Raw genomic sequence first — 17621 nt, 5'->3', positions numbered from 1 at the left:
ATGGTGCCCTTTTTTTTTTTTTGTTAATTACATGTCTCTCCTATGAAATTTGGTCAAAATACAGATTTACCCCTGAAACCTGATTTTTCTTTAAATAAAAACTATGTCAATCAGAATACGGCATTGTTATCCTTGAAAACCTGCAATAGTGGGTCAAATTTGCTTTTTTCCTATTGGTTGGTTATAATGATCTCAAATGCTCATTTTAGGGAGTTGAGTAATCTTTTTACCCCAAAAAAAAAAAATAGTTATCAACTCATGCCATTTTGAATAATTTAATAATCTTTTTGACCATTTATTCATGAAGATATTCACCAATCACAAAGCATCCTCCTTCAGAAATGAGAAAACTACAATATACTACCCTTGAGACAATCTGCCAGATTTTGCATAGCACAACCGAAATCCCAGCACTCAGATACAGTCTTCAGAGAAGGTGATTGATCTGATATAGCGTTACAGTCTCTCTCTCTCTCTCTCTCTACATTCACTGGGACGCCTCGTGATCAAGCGAGATCGAAGATGGGCAAAAGAATAATAAGGAATTTTCTTTTTAACTGGCATTAGGAGGTCAGTAAGTATCTTATCCGGATTCCCAGCTTGGGGAAAACAATTTTTTACCAGTCTGCAGGCCCCTTCACAGAGTAGCAAGTATCAACTGAGTGACATCTTCCTGCCAGGCTTATCTGTCCAGCTCGATCGACTTTTGTTCCTCTGGTGTTTCGTCAGAAAAGGTTTATTACCGTAATGACCTGTAAATGTGTTTCCTTAGATTTTGTTGAAAACCTAATAGAAAGTAAGTAAAACAATCAGACGGCACTTGTAAGTCATAAACTACAATTTTAGAAGCTCTTCCTTCTTATTTGCTTGTTTTCTTTAATTTTTTTCAAGGGACTAATGATTGGGGAACATTGGAGGGCATCATCTTCCCTCAAAATTCAACTGGATTGCAAAGTGATCATTTTTAAAACAAGGCAAGTTGTGCTGGATATTTGCAAGGCGTACTTAAGTTTCTATATTGCACTCCATCTGCATTTCAGCAGAGTTAAATATTCACATGATTTATCAAAACTGGTTGTCATATAAAATCCCAGCAAATGGCTAGCATCTTCTGTTAAACAACAAGCTGGTAATCTCTCCATCCCCCTCCCCCCCTCTCTGGGCCAAGTCAAACATCTCTCTCTCTCTCTCTCTCACCCATGTGAAACATATTTATCTCACCAGGCCATTACATGATAAAATCATGGGAAGAACAATACAACGAGCCACACAAATGAGTACGTAGCAGAACACAAGCATAGGAATTCTCACAATATTGAACGGTATAATATTTGGCAGAATATATCATATTCCCCAAGTTTTAAATATGAAAATTAGTGACTCACTTAGGAATATAAATGCTCAAATCACACAGTAAAACATTTAAAACATACCGTTAGGCAGCAAAAATTGGGCGGACTCGTTCAAATATCTCATCTTCTGTTCCAGTACCATCAATCTGCAAGTCAGTAGTATCAATGACACATCTTATTACTTTCACTACGCAAAATGGAATCTACAAAAAGAGACATAATCAGAACAAGATGAAGCCTACAAAATAAGTGTGTTACAACATTGCTACAATTACAGAATACCTAAACTCCAGGAATTAAAAGGCAGCATCCAGCAACTAAGAGATCAACCAGGGAGGATTGAACAGGCATAGCTGCCAACATGGACAGTTTTTTTTGCAGAAGTTTTGGAAGACAACCAAATGCAAAGCAGTATAGAGAAGTTCTGCCTAGGACCAGACCAGACCAACCCAAACATGGGATCCGTTTTCTCGGGCATACTCAAGGTCACTACTAAAGTGTCTGTAAACATCTTATATCTCCATCTTATTCATCCAAAATCTTTTCTTTCAGTATAACATAAAACAGAAGAAAAATAAGATTTAAAAGCATAAGCAGCATTAAGTAGTTTGACAATCGAAAGGGAAATGTCATCCAAAGCTTTTCTTTCTTGTTCGGCTTCTTGAGGTGCATGGCACAACTCAAGTACCATTCGATAGGAAGCAATACTTCAAATAATTAAATAACATGCATAGTGTATTAAATGCATAATCAACACATAAAACTCAGACCAACAAAAGATCAGATACATTAAAAGATTTTGGTGCAGGACCACTTTGTGCCAGTAAAACAATGTATCATCCAGGACCTATCACAAAAAAGAAGGTATAACAGAGTATTAACCTATTAACTACTGAAAAACATGTCACATTTCAAGTTGCACTGTAAGCCAGATCCAAAAAGCAGCCCTACTTGCAAACAAATATACTCCCTCCAGTGGCAGTACCTTGTAAAGTTTTCCTTTCTTGGCATAATAGTTGACCACTGGAAGACTTAAAGCTCTAAAAATCTTTAACCGTTCCTTGACCGTGTTTGCATTATCATCGACTCGCCCCTAGATTAAAAGATGATAGTTTTGTTAATTATCTTTAAATAAGGAAGGAAAGTGTAAACAGTAGCATTCACCTGGAAGAAAAAAGAAAAGAAAAAATCCAAAAGAAATAGAAAAATGAAAAATGCACCTGCCTACGGTTCAGCACTCGTTTAACCATCTCTTCCGGGGGGCAATCAAAGAAAAGCACAATATTGGGTTCGGCACCAATCTGCATTTGTGGTTCACTCTTTAGTTGAATGAAAGACCAATCCCTACGAATATTCCCAATTCCAACAATTTTTCTCCAATGGATGTATGTCCAAATAAACCAACAGGAAGCTTAAATAGTCATCTCCATGGTCAGGAAAGAGCCAGCTAGAGCATTACTAGTCCAATTAATGGAATTTGAATAGTGGGAAATATAGCTTTATAAATCACTGTCACATATAAAGAAGATACACTCACAATTCTTTCGTATGTCAAACGGTTCTCTTCAGTTCGTGGGAAACCATCAATGAGAAATTTATGACTCTCACTTGATTCAATTGCCTTTTGTATTAGCTTGACAGTTACTTCAGAAGGAACAATCTTTCCATCCTTGATGGTGTTCAAAATCATAGCACTGAAACAAGACCGCATCATCAGAAGTACCTTCACATTTGTATGGTGTGCTTATTTGCAAATAATGTTGATGGAAATTGCTGCATTTACCCATTTTCACTATTAGAAGAAATTTCTTGCCTCAACAGATCTCCTGCACTCAGGTGGGTGAACCCAAAGTTTTCAACAATTCTTGCACATTGAGTTCCTTTTCCACTACCTGGGCCTCCTGTTAACATGAAATTTCAAGCCAATGTTGATCTCCATCTGGTATTTAATGCTTATCAGGCAATTTCAAACAGCATGTTCTGACTTCTGACCACAACTCACTGAATCCGTAACTGACAATATATGTGTTTATGATCGAAATAAAATATTTACATCTAGAAAGCAAAAGACAGACAAGTTTTATGCTTTGGCAACAAACATGAACAGTAAAGATGTTGCAACAAGTCACATGGCAGAACAACGAAGTAATAATTCAGTCACCCAAAATGACGGAGATGATTACCCAAGACAAAAGTTATAAACGGGGTTATTCCTCTTGGGAAGGTTCCATCTTCTTCCTACAACCACACAAGAAAACAACATGACATTATGAAAGTTTCACCAAATAATGAAAAAAACTAAAAAGTTCTATCTGCTGATCTTAATAGTCCCCAACATTGGGATAATGTGAACAAGGTTTTGCACCTTGAATGAACAAGATTCTTGCAAGTAAAAAACAATTTACTAACTAGAGTACTTGAGCCAACAGTACTCCCATAATTGGAGGATAAACTGACATATAACCTCTACAGCAATTCGCGCTTTCTTCACCATTCGATCTTGTCATTATTTCATTTACCGAATCATAATAACTCCCAAATGTAAAACATTTCCTGATTTTAAGATACTATTAGTTACAAAAAAACAGCTGTCGCATTCCAAAGGCAGTAGAATAGCTCTGCTAATCACTAAAAGAAAATTGGCAAAATGAATAAATCATGCTACAACTTCTTGTAGATGCGAAGGATTCAGCCAATACGCAGCCTATTCTAACAAAGCATTTGACTAGAGCATCAGCAACGGCAACAGACAAACCGCAATATCAGAAAATCAGTCAAAAGCAGCAGTCATCCTTAAATATTTTTAAATGCAAAGCAAACGAAGAATTGGAATCTATACCGGTTTCTGAATCTCAGAACTCATCGTTCTCCAAATCCTTAGTCCGTAAGCTCCCTGTATCTAGATGTAAAAAAGAAACGCTATCACCATAACCTCAGATGCATTATTCTAATGAATTCTCATATTTGAGCAGCGAATTTGAAAGCGGAAAATCAGATCAGATGAGTGGAGAATACCTGGCTGACGAGTGAGCGTTTGGAGGAAGAAAATAGAGGTGGTAACCAAGTCGTGCGCCTCCACATCTCTGAAATTATTCGCTCACGAACTATGCAGAGAAAGTAAGAAACAAATACTATTGCGAGGCTGCAATTCGGGGAATTCTAATATTCTTGGCGTCGGAGGGAACTTGGGTCGAACTGCGCTTATGGATGGACCAAAGCTAATAACAAATTCTTTTCGTGGAGAATCAGGCCAATGTGTACTTTTCGAGTTTACTATACTATTATTATTATGCTCCCCATTCAACGGAAGATCCATTATGCTGCCTTTCTCGTTCAAGCCTAAAATTACAGGAATCTCCCTTAGACAATCAGCTACGCGTGGGTGGACTGGAGAGACGAACAACGGAACCAGCCAAGGCAAGACAAGGTGGAGAGGTGCAAGGGTTCAAGTGTTCCTCCCCACTCACGTTTGCCCCGATTCCCCCTATTCATGAACCGTGGTCCTGGTTCAAGTGATCTTATTTACTAGTATATTTTTCTAGTCCAAATACAGTAGTGTGTGATTAACCCAATACAAAAATGGATATTTATCTGATGAGTGCCCACGGCCCCCGAGCATACATTAAAACTAGTGATGAAGGCACATTTCTTTTTTTCTTTTTTTTGTCGATACAGAGGTGTCCGAGTCAATCCTTACGGGCCCGACTAATCCCTAGTGATGAAGGCACACTTCATGTGTGTGCATTTTGAGAAACATATGATGCTCTACGAAATTTGTAAAACCATTTTGCCCTTAATTCAAGTAAAACCATTTTGCCTAAGGGTAAAATTGATAATTCAAAAAATGACATATTTCGTTAACACCAAAATCTGCTTAGGCTTTATATGTAGAAAGATACTTAAATTTTACTGAACAAACTATATAAATAGGCACTTATATTTATTGTTTTGAATTAGTTTCACCAAAATCTGCCCTTAAGATTCAACTAGTATATTGGCATCAGAGCTGTTCTAAAGTTTCATTAGCTATATTTGCGTAATCAATTGCTTACTCCATTTCAAAGATGTTATAGGTTTGAAGCGAATACCATTTCCTCCATTTCTCCGTAAGCAACACTAAATTACAAAAATAGTAGTGAAAGAAGGGTGAGAGAGCAATTTTTCTTGCATCAATTTATCGGTAGAGGTGAATAATTTTCCTGTATCTCTATTCTCTACCAAGGATTTATTGTTTTAAAGGGAAAAAAAAAAGAAAAGAAAACGCAGAAGCTGATGGAAAGAGGTAGATAAAAGCATCTTTACACCCAAAAAAAAAAAAAAGAGCTACAGAAAAGAAGGGGAGACTAAACAAAACTTCGCTGCCACAGAGAAAAGGGAATGTACAAACAGCGAGAAAGAGAGAAAGAAAAGGGATTGATGCTCTTTGGTTAGGCCGAACCATCTTTAGGGCATTCGGCGTCCTCCTTTTGGTGTTGAATGTCCAGGAGTACGGAATTAAAGACCAAAACTGCCAAGTACTCTCCTGCTTCAGTACCTGTGGGACGTGGAATTTTTGCCAAAAGATGAACTGATTTTTGTTACCTGGGGGTCCTTGTGGTGGCCAGCAGTTCAGACATCTTCAAATCAAGATCAACCTGGTTGTCATCCAATCTGATACTGGCAGCAAGAAGGGAATTCAGAGCAAAAATTCGATCTGCCACCGTCTTTTGTCACGGAGTCTATGTTTTGTCAGCTTCAATTGATTCTTTGGCACTCTTTATAAGCAAATCATAATTGATAGAAGCCAACTGAGACAAGTTCTGGCGTCGACATAATAAAAAACGTGTGAATTGCTTCTCAAAGTTCGGACAGGAATGTTTTACCTCCATAAAATGAGATCATTACACATTCATCATTCAATAGTCAATTGCCATCCTTCCATTAGCACTAGCTCCTTTTTTTCTCAAATTTATGAAGCATATAGGCTTGTTCGACTCACCTTGAATGAGAAATTACTGAATGAATACTTCACATCAGCGGATGGAGCACTAAAATCAGCCAAGTTGCCACATTCATCACCCTGCTTCAAAGAAACAGAAACTAAGATGTCAGAAACAATGACATTAATAGTCGCATTAAACAAGTCGCTAGTAAACAAAAATTTTTCTTTCGTTTTACAAAACTTTTGCTTTTCATTTTTTATTACCCAAAAAACACAATGTACTTGACAAAAAAAACTGGGACCGGCATTTCCTAGTTTGTGGATATATCCTGAAGACAAATCAGAAATCAAACTCATACATCTTCATCTTGTAAGTTGCTGTTTGAACTGCTGCTGCAGGAAGTGCTGCCAGTATCGAACATGTCATCAAAATCACTACCACCATGCACACTTTCATCCTCGGGATTCCAAATATAACGGCTCATAAAATAACTAGTGTCATGGGGTTCAGCTGACGGTACAAATGCAGCCTATATTGACAGTTGGAAGTTCCTGTGAGTGTTCAAGTTTGTCGGTATAGAAATTATTCCTGCTGGAGAGAGAGAGAGAGAGAGACCTTCTGCCTAGCCAGTGTGTCCCAGTTGATATCCTTAAAAAACGGATGTGCTTTTACCTGGAAAACAGAAAAAGATCACAGTCAAGTCCATGTTTAGTCATCAAACACTGGCATATTGACAACAAAAGTTTACGAGAGCAGCTACCTCTTTAGAACCTGTTGCACCTAATCTCTGAACCGGGCTTTCAATTAGCAATCTGGAAGAAAATTTAATGTTATAATTTACAAATATACATGGAAGCGTCTACTTTGCCTAGAATTTGAGTTAGAGAACTTATGGTTCACCAGACTGCCATAAGTGAATTCATCAAAGAATTGTGATTGATTGTGCTATTGTAATATGCATTAGAGAGCAAGCAGGAGAGAGAGAGAGAGCATGGGGAAGATGGGAGGGCGAGGAGGGAGAGAACAAGCAAACTAGCTACCTCGTTAGAAGTTTTGTAGCACAGAAATGCCAGTTTTAATTAAGATACATGATAGAGCAAACATAAACACTTTGAAAATCTTTCTTTACTCGCTTAAGAACTGTTTAGATGTACATCTTGAGAACTTGGTATTACAATCTGAATAATTGCCATGACATGTACAAAAGAGTAATCATATTTTGTGCAAGTACATAAGATAGAAATAAATAGTGACTTTCCATGATCAATATGCCAAACAAATAGGCTGTGCCTCTTAATTGATCAAGCATTAAGCATCTTTCCATGTTATGACAGTTAACAGGGAAAGTTTAAATTAGTTGCGAGCAAGTTGTCCATGTGCAAAACAAGGGCAATTGTTGTATATTGCCCTGCTTTTCCTTGAACAATGGATAAGACATGCTAATAAGCATCTCTTTTATCAGGATATGAGTTCCTGTGGTACGGTGAGCAATAAACAGTTCCACTACAATAAAATCTGAATTACAATCAACCAAAATTCAGAATCCACATTCTCTGAAGGCAGATTTTGGCTGATCAAAAGTTCACAGGTTCTATATCTACTGGGCATCATCAAACCACAGGCCATGATTCGTGTTCTATGGACTTTCTAAGTAATGATAACAGTCATTTCATTATCAGACGGACGGAGGATTCCTGATACTGAATAACCCAAAAAAGTAAATGTGTAATAAAATACTTACTTGTCAATCAAGTCATGTGCTTCATAACTCATTTCCTCTGGTACCTTGGGCCAGGGAATGTCTCTGTTCATGATATTGTTGAAAATTTGCTGCAACAGGGCAAGAGACGCGTATTACCCCTAAAATCAGTTGTCGCAATTGCATAATTGGTGAAATTTCAGAAGACTTTATCTACAATCAAATAAACAAGCAGCTGCTTTTCCTTAGCTGACTAAGCAGCATGAAAGTTCATCTCAAATCTTTTGCCTTTAGATATTTGATGTGAAAACTGACTTCAAGGACTTTGGAGATACAAACCAATAAAAACACACTGATAAAAAGCGCCCCAATATAGCTCGTGAAAAGGAACCTGCTAGTGCTCGTCACCAGCTAGTTTCTTTAACCTTTTGCATATGTAAGGTCAAATGACTTGACACGTAACCAAAGTTTGTTGAGGTTGTCAAAAATTTTAACACCTGCCTACACTGCTTACAATGTGAAAAATAAATTTCACAGAAGATCAAAGCTAATAAAAGCTCAAAGGAAAGAATTTCATCCTTCATCCTCGAAAAATTAACCAAAAACACAGTATTCAACTTTAAAGGTGAAATAAAAAACTTTGTTAAAGGTTGGATAACATATACCAAAATGTAACATGATTTTAGATTCAAGGGCATTGTTACATTGTAGTGAAAGTTATTTCCTTAATTATAGTCCTGAAAGTTAAGGACTGATAGCATACCTGTGGATGTTCTGCATTAAAAGGTGGAATACCTACAAGAAGCTCATAAAGAATAACACCAACAGACCACCAATCAGCTGTTGCACCTAGAGGAAAAGCAATGCAAAACATCAACTTTAGTAGCTGAACCATGAGAAAAATATTACACGAAATAATTCATTGATCCTGAAAGTCAATTGAATTTAGACCATGTCCCATCCCCAGGAGTATCTCTGGTGCCAAATAGTCAGGGGTGCCTACTACTGAATGCTTTTGCCGTTCTTCTCTTTTGGCAGACGATATTGCTGTGGCTTTTGGCTTATCCTCAGCAATAAAAGCCGTATTGCTTGCTAATGGACCTGATAAGTCATCAGTGCTGTCGATGAGACCAACTTTTGAAAGCCCAAAATCTGTCAACTGCCAAGAAAAAAAATTAGCAAGTGAGAATCAACAGCGATGACAACTATTATGACAACCACATTAACAGGTCATGGAATAGAAGTTTCTTTATGCTACATGTAGTACAAATTCATCCATTGCACTCATGTATGTACAAAGCCATTGCAGATACAAGAGTCCTTTGCAACAATGGATCTAAGATGCAGTGACCAGACCCGATCAATCATCATTGTGATTTTGCTTAAACTAGTTTTAGACATGATAAACTGAGGTTGGCTAGAGCTTCGCTTGTTTCAGCATTAGCTTTCAAGTACTGTCTACGCAAAATTTTCAGATCAATTCCAGCATGTGCTTAGCATTCCACCAAACTGGTAAAGCACAATCCCACTAGAAGCCTAAGTCATCAACAGAAGGTTCATCAAACTAAAAAGTCGAGGTTTGCAACATGCCAAAGTTTACTAGGCTTCCCAAAAAAGCCCAGACAATCTGTACTAAAGAATATTCATAAGCCCAAATATTCAACAGAAATAAGACAAAATAAAACTCATTCCCAAACTGCACTTGGCATGACTAATCAAGAAACTACACAAGTTATACAAAAGCTAAAGGATGGGAAGAAATGACAGCTCCACATACACTTTTATTCTTGGACAAAAAATGCCTTCAATTTTCCTTATAACTCATGGTCCAGTTACTCATCTCTCCTCAATTCCCAGTTGTCAAGTCCTTGAAAAAGCAAAGCTAATTATACCAAGTTCTGACAAGGATGTAGACTATTTGCCAGCGTCCACAGAAGTACAAAACCAATTTTATGGCCCTTTTAGAAGCAAGGGTGAAGGCAAACTGAATAGCTAGTATCCCTATCCATCAGATCCTGATTAGATTGAGGTTGCTTCTTAAGGCATTTATCATCTATCACTAATTAATTCACTTAGAAAGGATAAGCAAAAAATAAAATAAAATAAAATAAATTCTTGAGCGTCCTTAAATAATGCTTGTGAATGATGGAAAAAATTGATCTTCTCAGAGAATATCATACAAGTGACTGCAAAACGTAAAAACCGTAGAACTAGTCCATTATTTTTTGACCTTGATGTGGCCATCTGGACCTATCAACAAGTTGTCTGGCTTCAAGTCTCTATGAATGACATTTAAGGAATGCATGTACTCCAAAGCAAGCACCTGAGCAGAACATATCAACACATATTACTATTCTGCAGAAGAGCTTGAAACAGTTGTAGGCATCTCTAGACACAAAAGTACCAACTGTCCTTACAAGCTCTGCTATATATATTCGTGCCATGTCTTCATCCAAGCAGCCTAAACTCTTAAGCAATGAAAAAAGATCCCCTCCATTTAAGTACTCCATCACCAGATAAAGATTTTCCCTACAGGTGAAAGAGTAGAAAAAGCGGACCTGTTCATCATGAGATTGTAAATTAGTGGAGCATTTTCACAAGCTTCTTTTGCCTAAACAGTAATATGTATCATCAAGAAAATAAACACCCCATCTACTCACCACGAAGGGATTGCGAACAGATATTAAGATGTCACGTTCAGCTAAGATACTTTCTACAGCATTCTTACGAATCATGTCAGCCTTTTTTAAAACCTGCAAACAAATTTCATTTACATTAATAATTCTTGAATTAATATTACATCAGACAAAATCGCACATCTACAAAATGGAGAACCAAGTGAACCTCCATTTTTTTCTTTAATTCTTCAATTGAATGCATCAACAGCATTTGAATCCAAGAGCTTATGGAATATATTAATTACCAATAAATAAGAAAAACAAAGTTATTCCCACCATATCAGTACCACTTAATTCATCAAATTCATGATATGATTGCGACCTCTAAAGGTATGATATAAATAGGCCAAGTAAGAGGAGATTGGTTCTGGTTCACAAGTTCAGAAAACAAGAAGTTTGAACATGATCTCTAGTATATCAAGAAACAGCAATATCAAGTCAAGAACAACCTCAAAAAAAGGAGAACAAGTGTGCAAGAAGCTCAATTATTTGCAGCATTGAAAATTTGATTGTCAAAAGAAGTGCTTGTAAAAAGTGAATACAATGCCCATTTAAACCTTATGCATTCAGGTTAGCAGACCATTCGGAATTTTTTCCACAAAAAGACCAGTATTTGTTGTAGTCTGCGATATTTCAGTGTTTCTAAGAATGATCTTACTCAGAAACTACAGTCGAAGTCAGAGCAAATGCCTGGACAGTTTTCTTTGACTCAGCAGATGACCACTTTGAATAAACACCTTTAGCATTGATCCACTAGAAGAAAAGATATCCACTTCATGACCAGAAAATATGTCCTTAAATGACTATATCTCAGTATACTACTACTCCATTTTAAATTGAATGTTGTACTTTCCTTTTTAGTGCTTCCTGCAATAATATCCACTTCCTAAAGTAAGAATCTAGTTTGTTTTAAGATTGCCCATCCTGAAAACCACACTTGGTTTGCATTAGCGACAAGTATTTCCTTTCATTAATATGCACCATAGCTGTGTCCTGCAGTGCACAGACATGACAGGTGTAATCAGAAGAACTGATAAGATAAAATTCAGATCTACAAGGAGAAAATATTTATATGGTAAATTGGTAGAGCCATATAAAAGTCTCATGCTTCCAATTCTCTTCCGAGAACTTGTATCCATCCAAACTAAGATAGACAATTGGAGTATGTGAGACGCTATTAGAGAATTTGTTCACTGATATATGCCAACTATGCATCTGATCAAGTATCAGTATATGCTCTTGGGAAGATACTAAGAAGTATGTGGGCCATTTTAACCTTCTTGACTCTAACCACTTCGTCTATTCTTCCAACATATTCATAATTTTATAAGAGCAAAAAGATTTTGTAAATTTTTCCATACAATACTTGGAAAATCCATTAAGACTCAAAGACTTTACCTTTATGGCAAATAAGTCACCAGTTGCCCTTTTCCTAGCCAGGAAGACTCGTCCAAAAGCCCCTCTACTGATAGGTTTAATTATTTCAAAATCTTCGATTGAGGTTCGATCCTTGGAGCATTGATTAATAGGGCTTGTACGCAAACTCCGTATTGTATCATCATCAATCGAACTATCATCATCAGCAATCATGTTTGATAATTCTGCCTTTCCATCCTCAATCTGCCCACATAGAGATACATATTTCTCCCTGTAAAGGTCAAAAGCATTCATACGAAAGTTACACATAAGAAACTTAATTAGCCAGTTTGTAAGGGATTTTACTGCATCAGCAAATAATATTCTGCAAGGGACAATCAAATACGACTGAGTAGCAAATACAATCATTTAAACTAATGTTCTCCAAATTTAGGATTAAACAGACAACATAATTTTGCAAAGACGCAGAAAATTTTTCTTTATGCAAATTATGAAAAACATTACTCAAAAAATCAGCAATCAAAATTGAACTCACTGCAGCAATTTTTCAATACGTCTCCCGAATGTCTCAACAATAAGAGCATCCACCTTTCTGTCTTGAATGACATATTTTAGGTCTTCCAGACGGTCAAGCATATATTCCAAGGTGCTATAATCAGTATTGTTTACATTGGCTACACATCGAGCAATTTCCAAGAGCTTGTTTATCTGCATGTCATCATGCATGGTATTAGCATTAGTCAGCAGAGAACAATCCCTTCCTTCATATCTATCACAATGAAACAACAGACTACAGTGAGCCTAATCCACTTATGATCATAAAGCGTCAGCTCAGCAAAATACTTGACCGAAATTTACAGAGATCATTTTGGTACAGTCTGAGCCATTGGACTTAAAAATACTTGTAAAGGATTAAAACCCATATGTACTTCTGTCAAAGTGCGTAAGATAAGCTCAGAAACCAAATGTTCCCCAACCATGGTTATTACTGCACTTGGCCATGATGTTTATTGCTGAAGCAAGTGTTATGAGCTCCAAATAACAGTTATATGTTATGGAGGGTTATAATAGATGGAGTAGAAGAAATTATCATTTTAGTAACTGAACTCCCTGTGCAAAGACCAAAAGAGATGGGAACATTTAGCCAAAAGCAGTCAGAAATACTCCTATTAAGGGCCTAAGGCCTTAGCCCAAGCAACATCCTACCAACATAGTTCAGCATTGTACAGTTAATTGGGTAACTAAAGTTAACGCTCACGATTCTGTATGTCAACATTTCATGATGTTGTGTTGCTTCTTCTTCTTCAGTTTGCTGAAAGAGACAACAATAGTCACTCTTAACACCTCTTAGCCCTAGTGCCATGATTCTAAGCCTCAGCGCATGACACCTTAAACAGAGAACCTTACCTCAAAATATTTCATCATTGACCTTCCAGTTGTCAACAGAGTATCCTTCTATTGAGTATTGATCATGTCATTCTACATACTCCTAAAATCATGATAGGAGAATAATATTATGCAGAAGTATTTGCTTTACAAAAGAATTACACAATTATCTTGAAATGTTATAAATAGTTAGAAAAGGATTTTAGATTGCTAATAAACCTGGGATCCATGGATGTGGGAGTTAGGACATTCATGAGTCAAGGGACCTTGGGAATGTGTATCACTGCAATAATTACCCTGTCTTACTTTGTTTTTGGTAGCTTTATGGTCAATGGCTTCCAAATTTAGGAGCCTGCACTGTAATTCTTGCAAACTAATTTTAAGTTAAAACCTCTTTTAAGTTTTACTACCAATATGTTTTGCAACAAAATGTCCCAAGTGCATCTCTATCATGTTTAAATCAGTCCATGTATCTGATTTCAGAAAGAAATACAAAATCTATCTTTGCAATGTCTGTATATGTCCAAGCATGTTAGTACATGTAGGTCCAAGAAGCATCCCCACTTCCTAAATTAGAGTGCAGCATATATCAAGTATAACATACCAATATGTGATGACTAATCGGACAAGTCACTTGAAAATGGGTACTTCTAACACTGCCAAGACCAATAAGACTATTACTGTAAGGACAATTCCTTCTTTAAAGACCTATTGATGAAAAAAAATGGTAATGCGACTTGAACCTTAAAACAAAGGTCTGAGTAGTTCTAAGTAAACAAGTAGCAGACGTGCTTGGAAAAGGAATTAACTGCAAATGGCAGATCTCCCTATGTCCCACACAAACATTGACAAATGAAGTAAACCTTTATAAGTACACTCTATATAACCAATATTCACCAGTCATATAGGTAATAAGTTAACATGCAAATCTGGACAACATTGACCAGGAATCGGGAGCGGTGTATTAGAAGGATGTCTAGACTCAGAATTTAAGATGATGGTACAGATATATGGTATCATATGACCTACTTGCTTATAACTCTCATGCTCAGATATGGTTTTGTGTCCACTGAGCAGCAGCTCAATTTGGCTTCTCCGTGGAGTTACCAGAGGTGATCGAGGTGTCAAACTCCCAATTGATGAGGCCTTCTTACCAAAAGGTATTATGGAGTTCATTTCGCATGAAATGTCTGGAAAATTATTGTAGCTATCCCCGATATCAGACTCAGATGCACAATCTGGCATGTCTACTGAACATCTGCAAGTTAAGTGGTTCTGCTTTGGAGACAAGGGGTCCAACTCTTCTGGCATACTCGAAGTAGAAACTTCTAGAACATCAGGGCTTCCCACCCCAGCTTCTGTGCTTTTCGGTGTCCATGATTCCAGTATTCTTTCAAGAGTTTCAGCAACTCTTACAAGTCTTTCATTCGCTGTTAAACCTTTTAAATCACATCTATCAGCAATAGTGCATATTCTTGAGTGCTGTTCTACATGAACAGTTGGTATTTCCACCTCACATATGCGGCAGATGAATGAATCTTCATAGGTTAGGTTTTGTTGATCCCAGTCTACACAAGTCACTTTTTGTCCTTTCAGGGATTCGTCTGATTGTTCAGGATGAATGACTGGAATGTCAGGATTTTCCAAACTATCTGTTTCTTCTCTATGTTGTAGGTGATCAGACTTCTCCTTGGGAGTGGAGTCAACAGAACCCTGGACTTTGCGGTTTTTTTCTGCTGCAGATGGAAGCTTCTTCCATGATGACATTCTATAGCTTCCAGTAGAAGAAGCAACACTTTTGGCTGTACTAACCTCCAGATTTTCTATTTTACTGCCACAAAATTCATCTACCTGATCATGCTCAGTGCTCAGTTCTTCCTTGTCATGTACAATTGCTTTGTCAGATTGCCTGTTTATGCTACTTATCTCTTGGTTGACACCCCCAAAAAGTCGTTCTGGATAGACCCCAAGGTCACTAAGCTGGTGAGCAGCAAAAATGTGGTCTTCTTCATAGCCACTTTCTTTTTGAAACTGCACAAGCCGAGTACAACGAGTGAGTATGAACAAAAGGCGGGTATGGAATTGTTTCAACTTTCCCATCAGAAGCTCTTGCCGGCGATCATCTAATTTCTGAACAATGCCTTCACAGTTCAGCCAAAATTCATTGGGTGACATCTTTGCACATTGCCTGGCAACTACCAATAAATCTTCCAAACCTTCTTTCCATTCAGGTTGAGAGTCTGACGTATTCTCAAGTATGCCAACCAAATCTCCAGCAAAAATACCCAAATCAGAGTTAACTTCTTCCTTTAACTTATCAAATTTTGCTCGAATCAGTACCATGATTTCCTGCAAAAGAAACATCGAGTTTTGATAATCTTTGGAGTTAAACATGAAAATTCGAGAGCAAGTAATGCTGGGGAAGAGGAAAAAAGGACAAAAACACAAAGGAGTGGAAGATTGAAATGAGAAAACACGACCAGCTACTAATAAGACAGGTAAACATACTTCCATGCGCCCAAATGCGCGTGATTTCCAAAATGGCAATGCTCGGACTCCTTTCGAATTCAATTCATGGGAGAAGCTCTTGATATCTGGCACTCTTTTCCTACGACCACTTGTAAGACGCAATATAGCCTGGAATCGTGGGGATTGCATTTCTTTGGCAAAGGCTGCATGATGACTCTGCAAAGAGCATAATCCCATGAGCTGAACTACCTAATTTTACTCAACGTCCTAGACTCAAACCATGAAAATAACAAAATCAAAGAAAATTAAGGCAGGAAAAAGGAGCTGCATAGACTGTCATCACCTCTACCCCTGACCTGCGAGGTGATGGAGCCCTAAGAGATTTCGATTGACTCCAGTGAACTCTTTTGCCTACAAATAACACACAAGAATCAGAAACACGGTATTGCAAATGACAGTCCGATTTAGTATTCAAGATAGGGCATGTAGTTAACAAACCAAATAAATAAGTTAATTGGACCATTTAAGCTCAATATAAATGACGAAACAAATTAAGTGACTGGAACTGATTCAGTGCGAGCGTATTAAAAGAAATAAAATAATAAAGCAGACCCTGCTCTGGCTCTGTGGATGTAGATGTAGACTGTTGAGGAACTGGTGAAATTTTAGGTCTGGGATCAACTTCGTTGTGTGATCCCTCATTGTTGCTCTTGTTGTTTTGGGGATGACGGCCTGAACTGGAAGGTGTCTCAATCGAATTCAAGGACTTAAGAGGCAGCGGAGCGGAGCGGGTTCGTATGTGATTGAGGCCCAAAATCGAAGCGTCAATAACTGGTGAATCGTCGTCGTCTTCACTTGTAGACTCGTCAATTTCACGGTGGTCATCATCACCATCATCATCATCTGCAGTTTCAACTCTATGGCGGAGGGGGATGGGAGGAATCTTTCTTAGCTTGGAGATCGAGGGTGTCAGCGGGGAGTCATTCCGGTCAGATGTCGAATAATTGGCGGTGGTCTTGGAGTTGGAAGGTTTTCTGGGGTCCGGATTATCTGCAGTCGACATTTTTTGAATTGGTAACTGTAATGTGTGAGTCGGTGATCGTATAAAATGATCACCAATTCAGCATACTGGAGAACTGGAGGTGAGTATAGCTTTAAGAGAAGAGAGCAATCGAGCAACAAAATCTTGGGATAGAGATGGTTTTAAAGAGATTGAGATATGAATTATGGAAAGGAAGGGGAGATTCGGAATTGGGAGCAGAGAAAAGAGGGAGAGAGGTTTTCGCGGGAACCGGGGGGCTTATGAGGACGACTCGGAGGATGTGTTCAAAATTGGACAGACGGTTAATTAACATATCTAGTCTATTGGGGAATGGGGAGCTTTTCAATTGGGCTTCAATTGCTGACGTGGCTTGATTGCATTGGTTGATTGGTGGTCGTCCGGCCCGTGAGAATTCTGAATTGTTGGTCGTCCAGCTCGTGTGAGAATTGGACGTCTGCTGATTGCTTTTTGTTTGCTTGGACGTCTAGCAATTGCTTTTGTTTCTTTCTTTTGTTGTTTCCTGGGAAGTGTTTCGCTAAACTTTGTCCCACGTTGCCGAGTAAATCGCAATTATTAATTGTTATCTTTTATTGTGATTATTGCTTTGACTGTATTGATTATTATTAGTTACTAATTAATTGTTAGTAACTAATTAATGATGTCGTTTTTTATTGTCACTTTTTTTTACCCAGTAAA

General features: G+C 37.7%; 2 protein-coding genes across 7 annotated transcripts; both read right to left on the bottom strand.

Moving 5' to 3' along the window:
• Positions 1-264: 264 nt before the first annotated feature.
• On the bottom strand, positions 265-4867 carry LOC113730166 (probable UMP-CMP kinase 2). 3 transcript variants are annotated; one of them, XM_027254677.2, is made up of 9 exons: positions 4368-4863; positions 4192-4251; positions 3536-3590; positions 3166-3253; positions 2890-3046; positions 2573-2653; positions 2338-2445; positions 1434-1498; positions 265-752 (listed from the first exon to the last, which is right to left on the bottom strand). In XM_027254677.2, the coding sequence occupies exons 1-8, from the start codon at positions 4431-4433 to the stop codon at positions 1436-1438; spliced, it is 678 nt and encodes a 225-aa protein (XP_027110478.1). In that variant the 5' UTR covers positions 4434-4863; the 3' UTR covers positions 265-752; positions 1434-1435. The 3 variants fall into 3 exon arrangements, with proteins under 3 accessions (XP_027110478.1, XP_027110477.1, XP_071934267.1); XM_027254676.2 differs by having other exon boundaries at positions 3136-3253; positions 4368-4858; XM_072078166.1 differs by lacking the exons at positions 265-752; positions 1434-1498 and having other exon boundaries at positions 2347-2445; positions 2577-2653; positions 3136-3253; positions 4368-4867.
• Positions 4868-5499: 632 nt separating this feature from the next.
• On the bottom strand, positions 5500-17327 carry LOC113730164 (probable serine/threonine protein kinase IRE). Of its 4 annotated transcripts, XR_011840068.1 has the most exons (18): positions 16496-17308; positions 16227-16294; positions 15923-16099; positions 14444-15763; positions 12564-12736; positions 12050-12299; positions 10634-10726; positions 10391-10531; positions 10204-10296; positions 8925-9132; positions 8737-8822; positions 8016-8104; positions 7035-7086; positions 6890-6946; positions 6633-6803; positions 6331-6411; positions 5934-6151; positions 5500-5859 (listed from the first exon to the last, which is right to left on the bottom strand). XR_011840068.1 is itself a non-coding variant. In XM_027254673.2 (17 exons), exons 1-17 carry the CDS (start codon positions 16944-16946, stop codon positions 6071-6073), a joined length of 3591 nt encoding a protein of 1196 aa, XP_027110474.1. In that variant the 5' UTR covers positions 16947-17308; the 3' UTR covers positions 5500-6070. The 4 variants fall into 4 exon arrangements, 2 of the variants coding, with proteins under 2 accessions (XP_027110474.1, XP_071934265.1); XM_027254673.2 differs by having other exon boundaries at positions 5500-6151; XM_072078164.1 differs by having other exon boundaries at positions 5500-6151; positions 16240-16294; positions 16496-16513.
• Between the last annotated feature and the right edge of the window lie 294 nt (positions 17328-17621).

Source organism: Coffea arabica, chromosome 2e (assembly GCF_036785885.1).
Source record: "Coffea arabica cultivar ET-39 chromosome 2e, Coffea Arabica ET-39 HiFi, whole genome shotgun sequence".
Classification (NCBI taxonomy): Eukaryota; Viridiplantae; Streptophyta; class Magnoliopsida; order Gentianales; family Rubiaceae; genus Coffea; species Coffea arabica.
This window is presented reverse-complemented; position numbering and strand designations above follow the sequence as displayed.

Coding starts and splice junctions, on each gene's coding strand:
- LOC113730164 (XM_027254673.2), bottom strand. CDS start 16,946: ATGTCGACTGCAGATAATCCGGACCCCAGAAAACCTTCCAACTCCAAG. Junction 16,295..16,495: donor ATCCACAGAGCCAGAGCAGG/GTCTGCTTTATT, acceptor TGTTATTTGTAG/GCAAAAGAGTTCACTGGAGT. Junction 6,152..6,330: donor TCAGTAATTTCTCATTCAAG/GTGAGTCGAACA, acceptor TGTCGACGCCAG/AACTTGTCTCAGTTGGCTTC.
- LOC113730166 (XM_027254676.2), bottom strand. CDS start 4,433: ATGTGGAGGCGCACGACTTGGTTACCACCTCTATTTTCTTCCTCCAAA. Junction 4,252..4,367: donor AACGCTCACTCGTCAGCCAG/GTATTCTCCACT, acceptor TTTTACATCTAG/ATACAGGGAGCTTACGGACT. Junction 3,591..4,191: donor GTTCTGAGATTCAGAAACCG/GTATAGATTCCA, acceptor GTGTGGTTGTAG/GAAGAAGATGGAACCTTCCC.